This window comes from Pteropus medius, unplaced genomic scaffold (assembly GCF_902729225.1).
Source record: "Pteropus medius unplaced genomic scaffold, Ma_sr-lr_union100, whole genome shotgun sequence".
NCBI lineage: Eukaryota > Metazoa > Chordata > Mammalia > Chiroptera > Pteropodidae > Pteropus > Pteropus medius.
This window is the reverse complement of record NW_024351073.1, coordinates 18,218,368-18,237,064: the sequence shown is the minus strand read 5'-3', so window position 1 is coordinate 18,237,064 and position 18,697 is coordinate 18,218,368. Positions and strand designations below refer to the sequence as shown.

At 43.6% G+C, this 18,697-nt stretch overlaps 1 protein-coding gene across 3 annotated transcripts in view; it reads right to left on the bottom strand.

Moving 5' to 3' along the window:
- Positions 1–18,697, bottom strand: part of DNAH5 (dynein axonemal heavy chain 5) — a 226,859-nt gene that overhangs the window by 172,213 nt on the left and 35,949 nt on the right. For all 3 annotated transcript variants that reach the window (XM_039842769.1, XM_039842767.1, XM_039842768.1), the window contains exons 2-7: positions 11,490–11,624; positions 8,531–8,615; positions 5,416–5,555; positions 3,992–4,213; positions 1,444–1,581; positions 325–501 (exon numbers count right to left, since the gene is read on the bottom strand). In XM_039842769.1, the coding sequence (XP_039698703.1) occupies positions 325–501; positions 1,444–1,581; positions 3,992–4,213; positions 5,416–5,555; positions 8,531–8,615; positions 11,490–11,624 (897 nt within the window). The remainder of the gene's footprint in view (positions 1–324; positions 502–1,443; positions 1,582–3,991; positions 4,214–5,415; positions 5,556–8,530; positions 8,616–11,489; positions 11,625–18,697) is intronic.

Below are 18,697 nucleotides of genomic sequence, written 5' to 3'. Positions count from 1 at the left end.
GAATGTGACAAAAATGATGGGAATTCACTTCTGGGATAAATTTATCAAAAGACTGTGGCTTCATAACATGTATAACCATGTTACCTGCAATACCTTCTAATAATACACATACATACAGGTACATCAGCCAACAAATATCTTTAATTCAAAGGCTATTTCCACACTATCACCAATTATGAAAGAGCAACATTATCGAGTCTTAAATTTTTTTTCATGAAGGTATAATGACCTTTTTTTTCTGTTCCCAATTACTCTATGACCTGAAATATTCCATGACATGAAATTCCCATACATTTCATAAAGCAAAAGGAAACAGCCGACAACCTTCAGAAGTTTCGACTTGGCAGCTGCAAGCACCGCCAACACAGCCTTCACGTCTGGGCTTTTCAGTTGATCCAGAAGGTAGTTGAATGTGGACAGTCTCTTCTTCCAGTGCTCCAGCTCGGCTCGGGGCCCGAGGTCATCCGCCTCCTTCCGCAGCTGGTTGTTTTCAGCGAGGACCTGCGAATGCACAGGACAAAGAAGCACCGTGTATGGCTGGAGAGATAAGCATCATACGTAGGCAAAAAATGAGTAAAGAAGTAAATGACGCTATCCAAATCACGCTATAGTTTTATTCATCTGTCTGCTTTGAATGATGGCCTTTTACTAACTTAGCATGTACCCATTTTTTAAACTTCCACGACAATTTAGTTGACTTGTTCTAAATGAAAACTGCTCATTTAAGGAAGCTTACTGAACTTTGGGAGGACGTGACCTCAAAGGTTTCCGCGTGTATTCACCTACTGCAAGACTGCAAAGCAATGTAACCCCTACTACGTTGCTTCATTTCATTTGCGCTCATTTTTTGATGTAATGTCAACCTTTTCTTAAGACTTTTCTGAAAATATTTTTTTTTTAGGTGAGGCTACCCTTGGTTGACCTCACAGATTGCAAAGACCTTGTCAGCTTACAATCCCTTATTTTTTTTTTTTTACACCTACAGCACCTGGTCTTCGTGGTCTCCCATCCAAGTACTAACCAGGCTCGACCCTGCTTAGCTTCCCAGATCAGACGGGATCAGGCTTGCTCAAGGGTGGCATGGCCGTAGGCTTGAAAATATTATTTTAAGGTTCAGTCTCGAGCTCCCTTTCGGAGGACACACTGAATTAGAAAACTCTATTTCTAAAGGCGTCTTCATCAAAGTAAATTATATTTTGAGAAAAAAAAAATAGCAAAGGGCTGTCCTCTAGTTATGTAAGTGTAAAGAATCATTAACTTTCATCTCTTAGCATTCTCATATCTCTTCTTAATGACTACAAATTAAAACCATGTGAACCTCTCACCTTTTCAGGTAAGTGGTAAAATACTTAGGCAAATGGGAATGGCATATGATATACCTTCTTCCATTGGTTAGTTCAATAACGTGGCATCTGGAACTGATGTTTGGTTTCTGGAAATTACCTGTTCTGTCTGTTTGATCCATACTTTCATACAACCTTCTATTTTTTCCAGAGTCTCGGGGTTATTAGCTAGAGTCAGGTAGTCTACTGGCTCCTTCAGGGTTTTCAATTCAAATATGTCACACTTTTGAAGGTTCACCTAATTAAAATGAAAATTAAATAATAAGGTGATGCTTTTTAAGCACACACACACACACGCACGCACGCACGCATGCACTTCTGGTTGACCCCTTGGTTGAGAAGGATCTTCAGGGGACCTTCTGGTCTACACCACTCTGCCCTCTGAAGAAAGATCGCGAAAGCACAGTGAGATACGAAATGCCCAATTCCGCCACACACTGAGCACACCACTGCAGAAGATGGAGTCTGAGGTCAAAGTGTGGGTCAAGAAGAGCAAAAGACTGAACTAGACAGAAAGAGAGTTATAACAGCACAGAATCTGGGAATTAATAGGGAACTTGGAAATTAAAAAGTCGACTCATAAAACCAAAGAAAGCAGGGACGTTTCCAAGAAATTGATAGCGGGGAGGAGTAATTTCTCATCCATCATTCTTTTTTTAAAAATACTAACTGGAGAGAAAGGCTCTCAAGTCCTTACCCAATAATGTCTTTAGAGTTAGCAAGTTCAATGGCAAACTCGCGAATTTGCTTTTTATTTGGGGAGGAAGAGGGCAGGGAAGGAGGTATGTTGGATTTTGACTTGACAATGAAACCTCATGTATTTTTAAACACACAATATAAAATGGAAATATTAATAATAAATCAAATCAAATAAAAATATTGATTTAATGAGGCCGTTTTCCTTACAGTAAATGTGCATCTGGCACCGCGAATCTCTAAATTCAAGTCTCAGGCTCAAGCCCACTTTACCAGCAACAGAGCTAATGTGCTCCTCTCAGTCGGTTCAGAACCAGCATGAAAGGGTGTGGGTTTTTCACCCTCCAACATCAACATGGCCAAGGAGCCATGAAGTCCAGGCCCTAAGGGCTTCTTGGTAAACCAAGGGAAAACCAGAAAGCACGCTAGATGTGGAAGGCAGAAGGTGCAGGCTGGGGAGCGGAGGGCACCGGATGCTGGGAGCTCACGCAGCTCCCTTTAAACCAGCCTGTGGGGTGAGGCTGAGCCGCTGCCCCCAGTACCAGCTATAAAGGGACACTGCAGCACCTTGAGAGCCCCTCCAGGTTTCCTGTTTCTGTCACTTGGCATCCTAATAACATCCTGCCACCTCTGACCTCTACTAGACCCTAGTCCTGGTCCCCCAAGTCCAACCCTGGTCAGAGGCTCTTCATCTATCCCACCCAAATGAGGCTCAGAGCACTGCGCTGTCCTGCCTGCACCTGACCTTGGCACTTGGTATTTTTCACACTGCTCCTCTCTGACGGAGCTCTGAAAACTCGCCGGGGCAGCACATGCCTCCACACCCCTGTGCCTTGGCTCACGCTGCCCCAGAAAGGAAGGACCTCCCAGCACACCGGTACCCCCGACTCCTCCCACTCTGCACGGTCCACCTGCCACACCTAGACAACTCCTCGGTTTCATGGGGAGGGCTCTGGGCTTCAAGAACTGGCACTACCTACATCCTGTGTGGGAATCCATCCCAGTTTTTCTAATACCTCTGCTATAAAATGAAGTGAAATCATATGAAAGTGTGGCTTTTTTAGGTAGTGTAATAATTTAATTTGGTTCCACTTGTATTTTACTATGGACGGAATCATAGTTGTTAGTATAACTCAGAAGTTGGCTGCAATTGTCCTGCCCCGGTCTGCATGGAATGTGTTCAACTCCCCCATTCTGCATCCTTTAGGGAGCCCGCCTCCCTCCATCCCCGCCCCACCCCCCAGTATCCCAGTAGGTCCCAGTAGGTCTCAGTGTTCCCTGGAGGGGGGTGAGTGTTCTACTTTCACTGGTATCACCTAGGCCATCCCTCTTTCCCTCAGACACGCCAGGTCCAGGCTGTCTTCCGCCCCCAGGAATCACTAACACAGGCTCACTACAGAGAGCAAATGTGCAAAAGCTCGCATTTGCCAAACTTATTCTTGAAGGGCCTTCTGGTCGCTGGCCGACCACAGGACCTGATCCTCTCTCTAACTATGTCAGTTCGTCTGTCCTCCCTCCTCTTCAGGTGTCCTCCATCCCTACCACCACCACCTACAGACACATAGGCGCACAGACACACTGCGCACATGCACACATGCACCGCGCACACACACCACCGCGCCGCGCTGCACTCTGGATCAAGATTCCTTTCCTTCTGGGATGCAGAGTAACATCACACCCTTCTCTCTGCAGTCACACACCTCACATGACTAAGTCTCCGTCACAGCCAACGTTTCTGTGGGACCCTTAATGCATTAATCCCCCCCCAAATTATGGAGATTTCAATCCAGTCACCGCCACATCTTGAGGGGGCAACAAAAAATGCCCACGAAATTTTGTTTCAAGATCTGTAAGGTAGTGGAATGAACACCATCTAAGAGAAATACTACTCTCTTCTGTGCTGACTTGTTCGCCATCTGTCACTTCTTAAGGACCCACTTATCCGCTCTTACCTTCTCCTTCAAACTCTCCTGTGCGCCTGACAGGACGCTCACAAAGGCTTCCAGAGAGCTCAGGAACTCCTGCCGGATGCCGGCGGCTTCCTGCAGCCCCTCCAGCTCGCCCCAACCGTGGCTCGTGGCCCTGAGGGCAGGAATGAAGAGGTCCGACAGCAAACACTTCACACTGTTGAGCAGGCCCCCGTCCGTGGCATCCAGCATGTTAAAGCTCACCTCCTGGAAAACAATCGAGAGAGCCTTTACTGTAGAAACGACCTCCCATCGCAACGTGGCTACCCAGTCATTTCTGAATGCTGTTCGTTAACCAACGACCCTGTAAAGACCAACCAAACGAGAAAAGCAAAGGCTATCAATTCAGAGCTTGCTGTGGCAAGGGAGTTGGCCACCATCACTTGCGTTTCGGCAGAGACTCAAAGCAGGTGGAAGAATGAGAAAGCTTTCTAATGGAGAAAAGGGAAGGTTAGGGGTGGGGGGAAAGAAGGCTTCGGCAGTGCCCTGACCGGCAGCTGCTGGCTTGGGAAAGCTGGACGTGGGCTAACCAGAAGCGAGGCATCCTATATGCCTGGTGGAGGGTGCACACTTGGCCCCAGTCCATTGAAAGGATGGACAAAAATTAAGAAGGCTGGCAGTCATGAATCAAGTCCACGTTGGCCAATGGTTCGAGCTGTTACCATTTCGAGCTTCCTGTCTGGCTTCCTGCAGGGCTGCTATAGCGGGCTGGCTACCTGGGTTCTTTATTGTAGATAGGGAACAGTTTCCTGGGCGGGTTCTTGCAGGTTCTGTCAAAGTTCTGTTTCCATATGTGGTCTAGCCATTATCTGTTTGTATATCAGTCTCTCATTCCAGTAAATTGTTATTTGGACATAAGCTGTATGCTATTCTAAATTGCAATAAAATAAAAGCATGAAATACAGAGAACAGAAGATGTTTACCAGTTTATTTGCTCCAAGCAGATAATGTAAGGGCAGGGGAAACATGTACAGATGAACTTTATTTTGCATGCAAAACAAAATAAAGTTATATATTCGCTTTCATAAATCTTATTTTAAATGCATGAAATTTGCCTTTAGGTAAACTATGTGTAGGGAATTCTTTTTAAAACGGAAGACCTCATTGTGACACATATACATGCACAAACATACATATACACACATGCACGCTCACATAAATGCACAAACACACATATAATGTTACATCAGTTTTTGTTAATAAATTGAAGATTAAGTCCTCTTACCCAACAGATTTAAAGAAAATGTCCTCTTAATTCCTTGCTTTCAATGCTTTTAAAAATATGTCTTTGAAAGTAGTTTTAGATACTTATTGAATGAACACAATGGTTGTCTCCACAGGGATTACTGTCTCCTGTAAAACTTCTGTGATTCTCGGCTGTTGGCGTGAAGGACAGCTCTGCTGCTTACCCGGTGGATGTTCTCAGGGGTGACGGCTCTGGAAGGGTCGGTCCTGATGAAGAACACACACACTCCAGTGAGAGCAACATCTTTCCCCTCAGTCACGAACACCTTCGGTTTCTTCACTTTTCCGGAAGAGTCGAGTTGTCCTACAAATGCAAAAGAATTTTAGTTTCACAGAAGCTATCTGCCGTCCACGTGGTTGCCTCGTGGCATGAAGTTTCCTTGTTGAGGTATTGTCACGTGCCCAGAAGGTCCACCACTTGGATAATCTTTAGCCTGAGCCCTCAAAGGATCTAAAAGAATCTGCTTGATTCTCAATTGCAGGCTCATTTCAAAATTGTTGCTCCAGGAAAAAAAAAAACCAACAAACAAACCAGGAATGGGAGGAGCAGAAATAAGAAAGTTTGGTCCAGAGCAGATTCTTGCTGAAGCTACAAAGCTTGTCTCCATTGCTCTGAGCCTTCGCAGGGCAGTGAGAAGGGGCGAGGGAGCAGACAGCATCTCCCAGTATGTTCTGTGCCACGCCCTCTGCTTTGAACCTTGTCTACGTTACCAAGCTTGGCATAGCTGTGTCCTATGCCAAGTCACTCAGCCAACAGGCAGCAGAGCCAAGATTAAAAACCAGCTCGAACTACAGAACTCCAGACACCACCCCACTTCCCGCTACCCCGTCTCTGTCACGGTCTGGCTGGCCCTTCAGCTCCTTGCTAGAGTCAGGATCATGTGGAAGCAGGACAGCATCGCGATTAACGGTGTGGGCGCTATAGTCAGACTCCTGGGGCTTTGACCTCAGGCTACACAGCCCAGCCATGCGACCTTGGGCAAATTACTTGATCTTTCTGTGCCTCGGTTTTATCATTGGAAAAGTAGGAATAATAATATTAAACCCAGCATCTGGAATTGTCGTGAGGATTGAATAAGTTAATATCTGTAAAGTGCTTACAAAAGCACATAAAAACACTAGCTCACTGCACATTATTATTATTATTATTATTATTTGAAAATTCGTTTTCGGTGGTATAAGCGTGTGGCTAATTTAAGTGGACCATTTAAGTACAGAGTATGCTCTGAGCTATTCCACTGTGCCCCATGTGTCCAACAAAGTTTTATCTCTCCAAATGAATTGGGAGGTCATGTAAGGTGATGAGGACAGTGCTATGGAGGGACTTGGGGAAGAGAGTGAACTGGAAGTTGAATCTTAAGACCCTGGGATTCCAACCTCTGCATGAAATCCTCACCTGGGCTCCTCCCACTGTGATGCTGGGCTGGAGACTCGGACCGGGAGCTGACAGTGAACCCTACCAAGAAAGGTAACCAGAAGCTCTCTCTGTCATTCCAAATTATGTCCCATACTTCTGACTCATATTACCTGAGTCTCATGAGTAAGAAGTTAAACTAGAAGTTTCAACCAAGGCATCAAGGTATGATACATACCAGAAAACAAAGAGACTTTTAATGCAAAAAAAAAAAAAAATTTCTGCAGAAATTTCAAAGTAGGTGTCCTAGAACTGATTAAACATCTTGCCCACATCAGAATTCAGAAGGCTCAGGAGAGCATAGACTAAGGAAAGATTTTGTGTGGACGGCTGTGCCGTGGGAAGGGCAGTGGTATGAAATGCTTCCACTTATACTTCAGGTCAAGCAGGGGGTGACCAACTGTCCCAGTCTGCCCAGGACTGAGGGTTTCCTAAGTCATGAGACTTTCAGTGCTAAAACTGAGCAAATCTCAGGCAAACCAGGACCATTGCTCGCTATAGTGAAAAAACAGGTTCTTCGACCCAACTACCTAAAAAGCCTGATTTGCATGTCCTGGAGTTTAAGGACAATTGGACTGAGATATGACACCTCCCCTAGAAACCTAAACACAGCATGCGATAGAGAGAAACTGGTCTGCACTGGGAGCTGGCAACATGTCCACTGACGGCAGGACAAGAAGTGGACATGTTTCTAGTGAACCAGGTGGGACCCCACGGAAAAGACAGTGAGCCTGGGGCCATCTTAAACCTCAGGGTTGCTGGAGGGATGACAGAACAGAGCACATCAGGATCGGGTACTGGGGTGGGGTACTGGGGTGGGGTACGTTACCAGAGTACAGACATTTTAATACCACTGAAAATGTTTAAAGGGAGAGTGAGAACAAAAATAAACTTGCATTTATGTTCCGTCCCATAAACCCTTCTTGTTCGACATAAGATTTATACAGCACAATGGCCAGTTTTACCCAGTGCCCTTGATGGATGAACTCAACGTTCTATGAGTTTCGCAATCTGGGATAGAATTCGAAAATTCTGTATTATTTTGACTTTTCACTCAAAATATAATGAACTTTCTGACCGCAAAATATCACATAGATAATGTTGGGAAAATGCCAGTCATTTAGCATATGCGTGCACAATTTCCTCAGTTTTTAAACAAAAAAAGCATAGTCATCCGATATACCAACAGCAGTAACTATTTTCCCTTCAAAAAAAGTAATAAAAGGGTACATACGATATTTTAATATAGTCACAATATATTTGTTTATGTTCCTAGTTTGGCTTTAAAATTATATGAATCTGCAGAAGAGTAGATTGGGATTCACCAGTTGAATCTACACAGAGATTTGCAAATTTTTCTTAAGTGAAAATGACTAAACTTGCCACTCAATATCACTCGTCTGAATCGTCGTCAGTGAAAGATAAACAGAGTGTGATATTTAACCGGAAGACTCATGCTCTGCTTATTGGCAACATTCCCTACGTTAAAAAGAAACAGTGCCTATATAGAGAAGAAACAGATGCCCATAAGAAGTTCTGGAATATAGCTGCATTAAATGAACTAGGATATGAAGAAAGTTTAATTAGTTTCTGATTCCTTAATTAACAGCACAGCCTGAAAAGGAAAACAAAATATCCCAAATAAAGTTAGAACAACCAAGCTAAATACCTACCCCTTTTCCCTGAGGTGAAAACAGAACCTGGGCCTCACCCAGCACACTTCACTGGTGCCCACCTGTCCCCCATCCTAAGGTGACAAACAGTGGGAGAGGCCTGGTCAGTTCTCACAGTGACCTCCTGCTTCGTATCATCCTCAGATAAATCTAACAACATATTTCTGGGTTTGTTACGTCAAAGTTGGATACCTGTTTCTGCTACCTCCACATCCTGGTAATAAAACATCAGATGACGAAGACCTCCAACAGCAAAAAGCTGATCGATTCTATCAATCTGCGGGGGGAAAAAACAACGGCACAGTAATGACTTTGTCCTGAATTAGAAAATGCATTTAAACCAGCACTTACCGTCATCTTCCTTACTCAGGGCTGCATCTAAGGCACACCACATAGGAGGCACCCCATTTGTTTCGACATAAAAACCGTGAAAGAATAAATGCCTCACACAGCAAAGATTCAGTTCAAAGAAGTGTTTCAATTAATTTTTCTAAAATTTGCTATATATGCACATGCAGAAAGAGATCGTCCCTCCATTTTTGCTAATTTTGTAAAGTACTGAGCTGTTACAGGCAGATATAAATATAGATGAGTGTTTCACTTTCACTCAATTGCAGATCAGAAAGAAAAAAACAAACCTCCCAAAACCCAGTCTAACACATTAGAGATAATTATTAATGTTAAATTTCAATAATCACTGAAAAATGCCATGAGAACACAGGTGACTATGGGACAATCCAGCCAACAGCAGCATGGAACTTGGTCCCCATCATGAGGTTCACTGTACATCTACAGGTCTGCCAACTGGCCTGCCACCAATGAGAAAGCTTCTTTTAAATAGTCAATAGCACAGTTTTAAATTAAAATCGGAAGAAAAAGGATAAAATCTACATACCCGTTAAGGTGGCTACTGTCAAAAAAAACAAAAACAATAAACGTTGGTGAGGATATTGAGAAATTGGAACCCTTGTGCACCGTAAGTGGGAATGTAAAATGTCACTCTGGAAAGAAACATGCCAATTCCTCAAAATATTAAAGATAGAATTATCGGATGATCCAGAAATTCCACTTCTAAGTATATGCCCAAAAGAACTGAAAGCAGGATCTTGCAGATACTTGGACACCCATGATCATAGCAGCATTATTCACAGTAAGCAAAAAGCAGAAGCAATCTAACTATTCCTCGACAGGTAAATGGATAAACAAAATGCGGTACACACATAGGATGAAAAATGAACCAGCCTTAAAAAGGAGGTAAATTCTGGCACATGCTACAACATGATGAACCTTAAGGACATTTTGCTAAGTGAAATCAGCCAGTCAAAAAAAAAGACAAATACAGTACGATTGCACTTAGTTGAGGCATCCGAAATTGTCCAATTCACAGAGAGAAAGGGTGGTCGCCAGGGCTGGGGGTTGGGGGTCACGGGAAGTTGTTTACAGGCATCACATTTCGGTTTTGCAAGATGAAAAGAGTTCTGACGATTCTCTACACAACAGTGTGAATGTTCTTAACACTGTCAAACTGTGCACTTAAAAATAGTTAACACGGTAAATTTCATGTTATGTGTATGTCACCACAATTTAAAATAAAAAAAGTTTTAAAGGGTAAAATAAAGCCTGAAAAATTTAAATGTGAAAATAACCCCCTTCCAATTTCTACTATGTCATAGATAAAGCCATTAAATAAAAAAATATGTATATTAAAAAGCAAGCTGCCCTGTTTTCTTTGTTACATTTTCTTTCTTGAGGATGCCAAGGGATTGAGTAGGATGCATTCCGTGAGATTAACTTCCAAGCCAGGCATGTAGTGGAGATATTTCCATCACGGCCAGTACAGAAACCCCCGCCCCTCTAGCCTTGCGCGTAAGCCTGAGCCAGGATGCTTTCTTTAAACCTCCAGGTTTGACATTCCTGGGTTCTAATCACGACCCAGCAGTTTGACTTGGGCTTCCTACAGTTCATTCATCCCCCAAACACAGATGTCTGAACTAGGAAGAACGGCAGTTAAGCACTGGACTCATGAACAGAGTCCCCGAAACTGAAGTGGTCATGTGACTCTGTCTCCTTTTGTGCCTCCATTTTTAGCAAATAATATTACTTACCGCTTGGTATGATGGGGATTAAAGGGGCTAATAGCTGAACCCCACTTAGAACAGAGACTAGCACATGGTAAACAGTCAATAGTTAGCTGTGATGAAGAGAATAAAGAAGAGAAGAAGGAATTTCCTTAACTCCTGACTGATTCGCCCTGTAGTTGAACTGTTTCAGTGTTATCCACCCTTAACTGTCCCACGGACTCCTATTAAGCCCAGCAGTGACACAGCGGGAAGGAACAAAGCCAGTGGAATGCTGGAGCCAAATGATGACAACAACTCAACTTGGCATTGAGTAATATCTGTTTGGTAGTTTGGAATCGGCACTGGTGGGAGTATTTACAGAACAGAAATCAACAAATGCCCAGACTAGTGCCTCCCTCCACCCTCTTACCCAAAGCCTTGGTTGTCAAACATGTACAAGCCTCCACTGAAAAGCATTATCAACAGTGTGACACCCCTGTCAACAAAAGCCACCCCCCATACTCTCTTTAAAGCCTAATAATAAGAAAAAAAAAACTTCAGAGATTACCACAGGGCTCCTGACCTGCCTTTCTCACCGCCCAGGAAATTATAGCCACCCATGTATGATCTTCCCCATCCAAGGTCAAATCACACCCCAGGTTTTGGAGGGAAATCATAGCAGAAAATGGAAGTCAAGGTCGGAAACAAAAGAAACCAGATTTGGTTGTCAAACCCAGGAAACGATGGTACGATTCAATCACCCAGCTCAGAACGAGATAGGTTCAAAAAAAGGTAAGTCAGCAGTTGAGAGAGTCTGTTCCCCAAACTCAGGTTCCAAAACGGTGCCTGAGCCCAGCTTCACTGCAGCCACCGTCAGAACCACGGAACTTATATGACAATCGCAAGTACTCCAGTCAATGTAAAGAGCTGGAGAACCCTAAGCTCACTCTGCTACCACCTGTACTGAAGCTGAATGGCATCCTATCCGTGTTCAAACAGGGACTGCCCTCTAAGACCCAGCATGGCATCCGGCCTCCAGCACCCCCTGTGCCCTCTGTGATCAAGTCGGCAAGAACTCAAATGCATCGCACCTGACTCCCTTCGAGAATGGCGTCCTCCACTTCAGTTTTGTTCAGGTCCACGCAGGAAGCTACAATCGCAAATAAGTAGTCATGTCTACCATCCAAACGTGCCCGCCTGGCTTCCTTCTCTTCCTTCAGCCTTTGCTACGAGAAAGGAATAAAAAGGTTATGTGGCAACTGCCACTCTCGAATGGGTTCATTTTGCAATCACTTCATACTATTGTTGTTTTCTTCCAGTCTTAAGTATTCAGATAACAGGCAGTTTAATGGTACCAGTTTTCATATACTACCTTCTATTTTTAGAAATAATGTTAATTCTATTATGAAAATAACATGCTCATTGTTTTGAAATTGCATAATACAGATAAGCCAAAAGAAATAAAAATTATCTGCCATCCAGAAATTATTACTGTTAACGTTTTGTTCTAAATGTTTACAGACTTATTTCTATGAATACATAAGCATTCGACATACACAAATAGACATCGCCGGTTTTATAAACATTCTCTAAGCCATTAAAGAAATATTCTTCTACACTATCTCCTATTTTTATTATTTGTCTACAGATTCATAGCTGGTCTTGAAATTTATTTCTGAATACCACTGATTACTTTTAAATTGATTGCTGATTACAATAATAAGGCATGTTCAATATAACCAGTGTTAGCAGTTTGAAGCATATCTTTCCACATGTGCTATGTTCATACAAACATATGCAAATGTCTACACACATCTCTACATTATACTATCAATTTTTTCATGCATTTTTCCTTAATGAGACATCACAGACTTCTTTCTAGTTTAATACAATTATTCCAACCTGCATAATAGCTGCAAAACATTCAATAATAAGGATGTATCATAATTTAGTCAACTATTTTGCCACTGGTGGACATTCAGCTTCCAACTCATTTCTTGAATGAAATACATTACCTTTAATGCCAACCAGTAGCATCCACCACTAAGAAGAGAAGAGGTGGCCACTCTGGATCCTTTTGTGTAGGCAAACACTGATGAAACCCCAAGTATGTCCCAGCACCACAGAGGCAAACGCTACCCAGTGACTTCAAAAAAGTTCACAGCATGATTGGCAGGATGTGAGCAAAAAAATGTAAACACGACAGGATGGTGTCACGGTTATTACGGGGGCATCAGATTTATATAGAGACATTTATGGGGCAGAAAGAGAAGGGGCAGAAAGGAGGATCCCTGAGTCTAGCCTGGGGCTGAAGCGGGGTAGAGGTCATAGTACAGGAAAACTTTCCAGAAGAGGAGGCTTGAGCTTAGAGTTGAAAGAGAATTAACTGCAGTCTCTGGGATTGAGGCATCTCTGCAAAGGCCCACAGGCAGAGGAAAGCACAGCACATTCTGGAAATGACAAGGTGGCCAGGAGGGCTGAACTGAAAAGGACTAGAAAGACATGATGAGAGATGAGAAAGAAGTCAGGTCATAAAATACCTCATGGGCCACAGTAGAAAGTTTAAAGGTTTTCTGAGGCCCCTGAAGGACCACGGATGTGTTTCAAATCAGGAGAGATGTTTAGCCATCCACACTGCATCAAAAAAAACCAGTCACTCTGACAGCAGTGTGAAAGTGGATTGGAGTGACACAACCTTGGAGGCCAAGCACGTGGATGACAATGGCATTCTCAGAGCCTAAGACAGACAGAACACTGAGAATGTGGATCTAGATACAGACAGAGGTTCTCGATCCAGCACACCTGACATATCGGGCCAGGTCGTTCTTGTGAGGGGCGGTCCTGTGCACTGCGGGCTGTTTAGTGGCATCCTTGTTCCATACCTCCTAGATGCCAGTAGTTCCCTACCACCAAACTGCAAGAAGGAAAATGTCTCCAGACATTGCCGGATGTCCCCTGCAGAACAGAATCACCCCGCACTGAGAACCACTGAAATGATATAAAATAGATACGACAGAAACGGACAGAGACAGTCTACAATATAAATGACACTTTCTGGGGCTGCACAGTGCAGAACCTGCTATTGGTCCTTTCGTCCAGCAAATGGGATATGCACAGTATTATCTTATAAATATTTGTGAAACGAATGAACGAATCAGTTTAAACAGAAGGCAGATATGGTTTTCTAAGAAGAAATAAAGAATGAAAAGACAAGAAGGTGAAGAATCCTGGGGAACACCAATATGCCAGGAGCAAGGAGGGAAAGAGGAACCAATGGAGAAGGCTGGGAATGAGTGGGAAGAGAGAGAAAAAAGAAACCAGGAGGCAGCACCATGGACAGTGGCCAGTCAAGCTAGTGCTATGGAAGACTGGTTGGGTCAATTAGGATATCCTTAATAGCTGTGTTTACAAGACGGCCACAGCATCCCACAGCTCTTTTGTAATGTGACCACGCCACTAACCTATCGAGAGATGGATTCTATTCCCCAGCTTTTGAATTTGGTTTGCCTTGTAGCCGGTTTTCACCAAAAGAATGTGGGGAGAGGTGAGACTGTAAAACCTCCCAGGCTAGTCTTTAGGGGACCTTCGGGTTCCGCCTTTGCACTTGAGAATGCTCCCTTGGAACCCAACCACCATGCTGAGAAGTCCAAGTCACATGGAGAACCACCAAGGCATTCTGGTCAGCAGCTCCAGTCGACCCCTTAGCTGACTCACCAGCAGCAAGTCTCAGACTATCTTGGACATTCCAACCTAGTTGAGCCTTCAGATGACTGCGACCCAACCTGAGCCATGTGAAACAGAAGAACAGCCCAGCTGAGCCCAGTTACCCATAGAATCAAGAGAAATAACAGGGAGTTGTTGCTGCTGTAAGCTGTGCAGTTCTGATGTGGCTTGTAATACAGCAGCAGGTAGCACAGTGATCCTTGTTAGAATAATTTTATTGGTTGGACAGAAAGCAAATGGATTGTAGAGTTGGGAAAAGGATGATCGTGAAAAGAGAAGCATAAAGCTGCTGGATATAAACTGCTCCTTCTGGAAACTCAACTGCAAAGGGAAGGGGTGTGGTACCAGCAGATTGAGGGGAATTTAGAGGCAATGAAGAATGATTTAAGGAACAAAAAAAATTTTAGAAAAATGTAAATAGTAAAAAGTTGGGGATTTCAGAGTGATTGAAAGGCATCACTAGACCTATGCAACTTACATTCATTTTTTGGAGTCTGAAAGAACTACTTTAAGAGAAACCAGGTGTGAGGGTGGGGTGTTAAAGTTAAAAAAAAAAAAGAAAAGAAAAGAAAAGAAAAAGAAAAAAAAAAACTAAATATACCTAGATTCTTGCCATTTCTCCAAAAAGGAATTAACACAAGTCCCGACACAAAGTATACCTTCCATAACCATCAAAGAGAAGTAAACTTAAATCTCCTTTTAAATGCAGCTAAATCCAGGAAGATGTCCTGTTGTTTTCACTGTTTTCTATGTTCCTGTCAGGTAGGAATAAAACGCTTTTCTCTAAGTGATCTCTCTGAGTTTGAACTGACCATCAACAACTTAAGGACATGGTGGGCAGCCAGGGAACCTGGGAACTGAGCAACAAAACAGATGGCAAACACTAGGCAGCCAAAAATAAAACCATAAAAGAAGTGGAGAGCCAGAGAGTCAGGATAGAAAGCCACGCTGGGCTTCCAAAGCCTACAGAAGCTTAACCACGATTCTGCCATGGCAACACATCACTCCATAGGACTCCAAAGGAAATACATATACATACTCCCCATATATATATATATGTACACACACATATATGTATATGTGTGTATATATATATGTTATCTGCCTCTCTCCCTCTCCCCTCTCTCCCTCTCTGCCTCTCTCTCTCCCTTTCCTCCCCTTCTTCTCTCTACACACACACACACACACACACACACACACACACACACATAAAGCAGAGGCTGATCCCTAAAACAGAACACTATTCTATTTTTACTTAAATATCACAGAGGGGGGAAAAAATGTCCAAGGCAGTTTTATGTATACAAAGCAAATTATCGATGTATTTTTAAAGTCAATGTCTCTGGAGCTGTATTATAAAGCACATTACGCATTAAATATGCTGACATATGCTGACTGTTCTGCCTCTGAGTAACAAGTAATACGGAACGAATGTCAGTGCCGGGTAGATGAGTGACCACAATGTTGATCAGTCTCAACTTTCATTGCCTTGATACCAAGGTATCCTGGTACCATGAGGGACTTTTCTTTTTTTTTTACTACCACAAAAAGTCAATAACATCAAACAAATATTTACTGGTCAGATCGGTGCATCGTAAGTCCACAGACTTAACCCTGCAGCTTTCCGGCTGCTAGGGAACTGCAGCAACAAGCAGTCAGGTGACTGGCTGTCTAGAGGTAGCTTGTCCTGCTGGCCTTTGAAACACCTAGGACATTTGGCAAGTGAGGGCAGGGTAGGATTCAGAAGGTGAGGCAAACTACGGAATTTTTTTTGAGTCACATTCAAATCGTTTTGCATTGCATGAGCGAGCATGACGGATGGGGGTGGGAAGGATGGCCAGAAGCCTACCCAAAGTCCAAGGAAATCTGGAACGTATTATTAAAACATCTCTTCAGTTTGGTGGCAAGGTATGTCACTACCGCCTTGGAGTGAAAGAGTGACTGATGTGCTACCCCATGAGCAGCGGATGCCACTTCAAGGCAGGGCAGTTTCATATAGACTAACAAGCCCTCGCGTCAGAATGGGGTCACAGGTTCCAGTCCCAGCTCTGCCACCAACTGCAAGGCCTTGCATCTGTCACTTAACCTCTACAGGCTTCTGTGTCTGCGACTCCGAAATCAAAGTGCTGGACTGGGTGACAGCTGAGTTCCATTCCGTATCTAACATTTGGGCTACTTCTCATGGCTTCGAAAGTTAACACAGACCAGAGACTTGAGATGTTCATGTGCAAATCTCAAAGAAGATCCAATGTCATATGCTTTCATAATAAAACTCTGTGACTTTTTCTCATGACAAACCCGTTCGACCAATTTATTTTTGCCTTTAACTCTGTGGAACCCAAGCCCAAGTCTGCATGTCTGTGTCCATGAGCTTTGTATGAACTACACACATTTCATGTTCACTCCAGGTTAATAATCCTCAACTGTACGAGAGACTTTGCCCTCACCTATAAGACGGAGAGGAAGGTCCAAACTTTAAAGGTACCTGTGAATACTAAACTGGATACAGTATCAAGATAATACTAGGTCAACCAGTACTTGAATTAAAATGGCATGGCCTAGGCTTTGACCCTGGACATCAAACTTCAGGTAAAACAAAATGTCTTAATGATGACTTTTTAATTGTACAAATGTTTTAAGCTCCCTCCACCCTTGGAAAGCCGAGCCCTGTCGGCAGGTTTGCCTCAGACCCAGGCCCACCCACTGACACCACTGGCAGTCAAAAGCGGATGGAGGATGGAGATTTCAGGTCTTGGAGTCCCTCTGTGGCCGAGCAGGGTCGCCCTTTCCCCAATCCTCATGAAGATGTCGGAAGACACTTTGCTCCATTTGCCCTGGTTGCACTGCTGGTTTTAGATCTGCTAGTCATCGTTTGCTTACTGTGCTTCGGTTTAATCATCACAAAAGCCCTGTGAGGCAGACGTTATTATCGCCACACAGGGAAATCGAGACGGAGGACCATAAATTCTCCCAGTGGCAGAGCTGGGAACCCAGCTCCGATGTGCCTGCAAGGCCGAGCCAACACACAGGGCGCCCCAGGCAGCTGAGAATGTTGCATTCTTTAAAACTAATATCCTATAAACACTTTTTCTTTAAATCCACTCAAGGGTTATCTGTGTGGAGCTCACTGTGTGGAGACCCTGTTTACGCTGTGTGGGTTCTGGAAGGAGCTGTGGGTGGAGACCGCAGTTAACACAGACCGTCTTCTGAATTATGCTGGTGGCATTTCAGTGCCAGGATGGCCTGGTGCCCTGCTGGCTTCCAGCTGGCACGCCCTGTGCCCAGCTCTCCCTCTTCACTCCCGCGTCTCCGCGAATGGCCCCCCCACCGCCCTCAGCTCCTAAAAGTGCATAGAAGGCAGGTTCCTGCTGGGGCAGCCAGTAGGGTCGGCTCCATGCTCCCCCCACTCTGCTGCTTCCACTGAGCAACTTCGTCTGTATCTGTGTCGCCCGGGACACACCAGGCCCTCCCTCATGTGATGCCTTTGCTCAGTGAAGCATGTGCAGTAAGGAACGAATTCTGCAGGCAAAAAAAAAAAGTATAGTTCTTTGTTTAATAAGATGTTTTTCTAGGTGACATGATTAGCCTTGTTGCAGGTCTGAATCTGAAAAAGGGAAAGAGATCTGTTTTAATGAGGATCTGTTGCATATTTTTGAATAAATATGTTTCTATCGGTTTGATTTGGGTGTTTTGTTTTTATATGTATATGTATGCATGTAGCATGCAACAAACAGGAGAGGAGAGTATAATACAGGTTAAAATCCCCTTTGGAGGCAACGTAAATAATGTGGAGTCTATGAATTACAGTTGAAACTTCTGATCTTAAATCGCCAAGGTAAAACCTCTGAGTCTGCTTTTGTTGTGGCTCTCAATATCAATCTCAAGTGCATAGATAATTAATCACCTGATGAACATAGTGCTAACGAGGCCAAGAACATGCGTTTGCTCACCTTGGGCCAGTTAGTTTCACTTTATTCCATTTTCCCCAACTACAGAAGAATTAGGGAAAATTCATGAGCAGAAGGGAAAATTACTCAAAGTGGATGCCCAGCTGAAATGCCTGGTTATTGGTAATTACGTATTTCTTTCCTCTTTTTTTAGGGACGATACCCAAAGGGGCTGGTTTAGCTCACCTATCTACCATATATATAATCCGATCCTTCTTATCATCTGAGCAGTAAAATAAGATAAACATCAACTGAATCTCACCACTCGTACAGGAGTTGCAGCCCCACGGAAAGTGATGTTTACTTTTTTGATTTCTGCAATATCCCCAGTGCCTGGAACAGTGCCTGGCACGTCATAGAGCCTCCACTGATATCTAATCCATGGATAAATTAACCAAATTAACCATTTTACAAGTCACTCTCAAGTAATTAGGGGCTGGAACAATGTATTTCAACTCAATGTGAGTCCATGATTGCAGGCTCAGGATTCAGTCAATAAGCTCCTAGATCTTCGAAGCTGCTGTGAGTCCAACGTAAACCACCTGCATGAAATTCTAGCATTGGTATGGAGGATAATTCACTCTCTCTCCACTCTCTCTCTTTCTCTCTTTCTCTTTCTCTTTCTATCT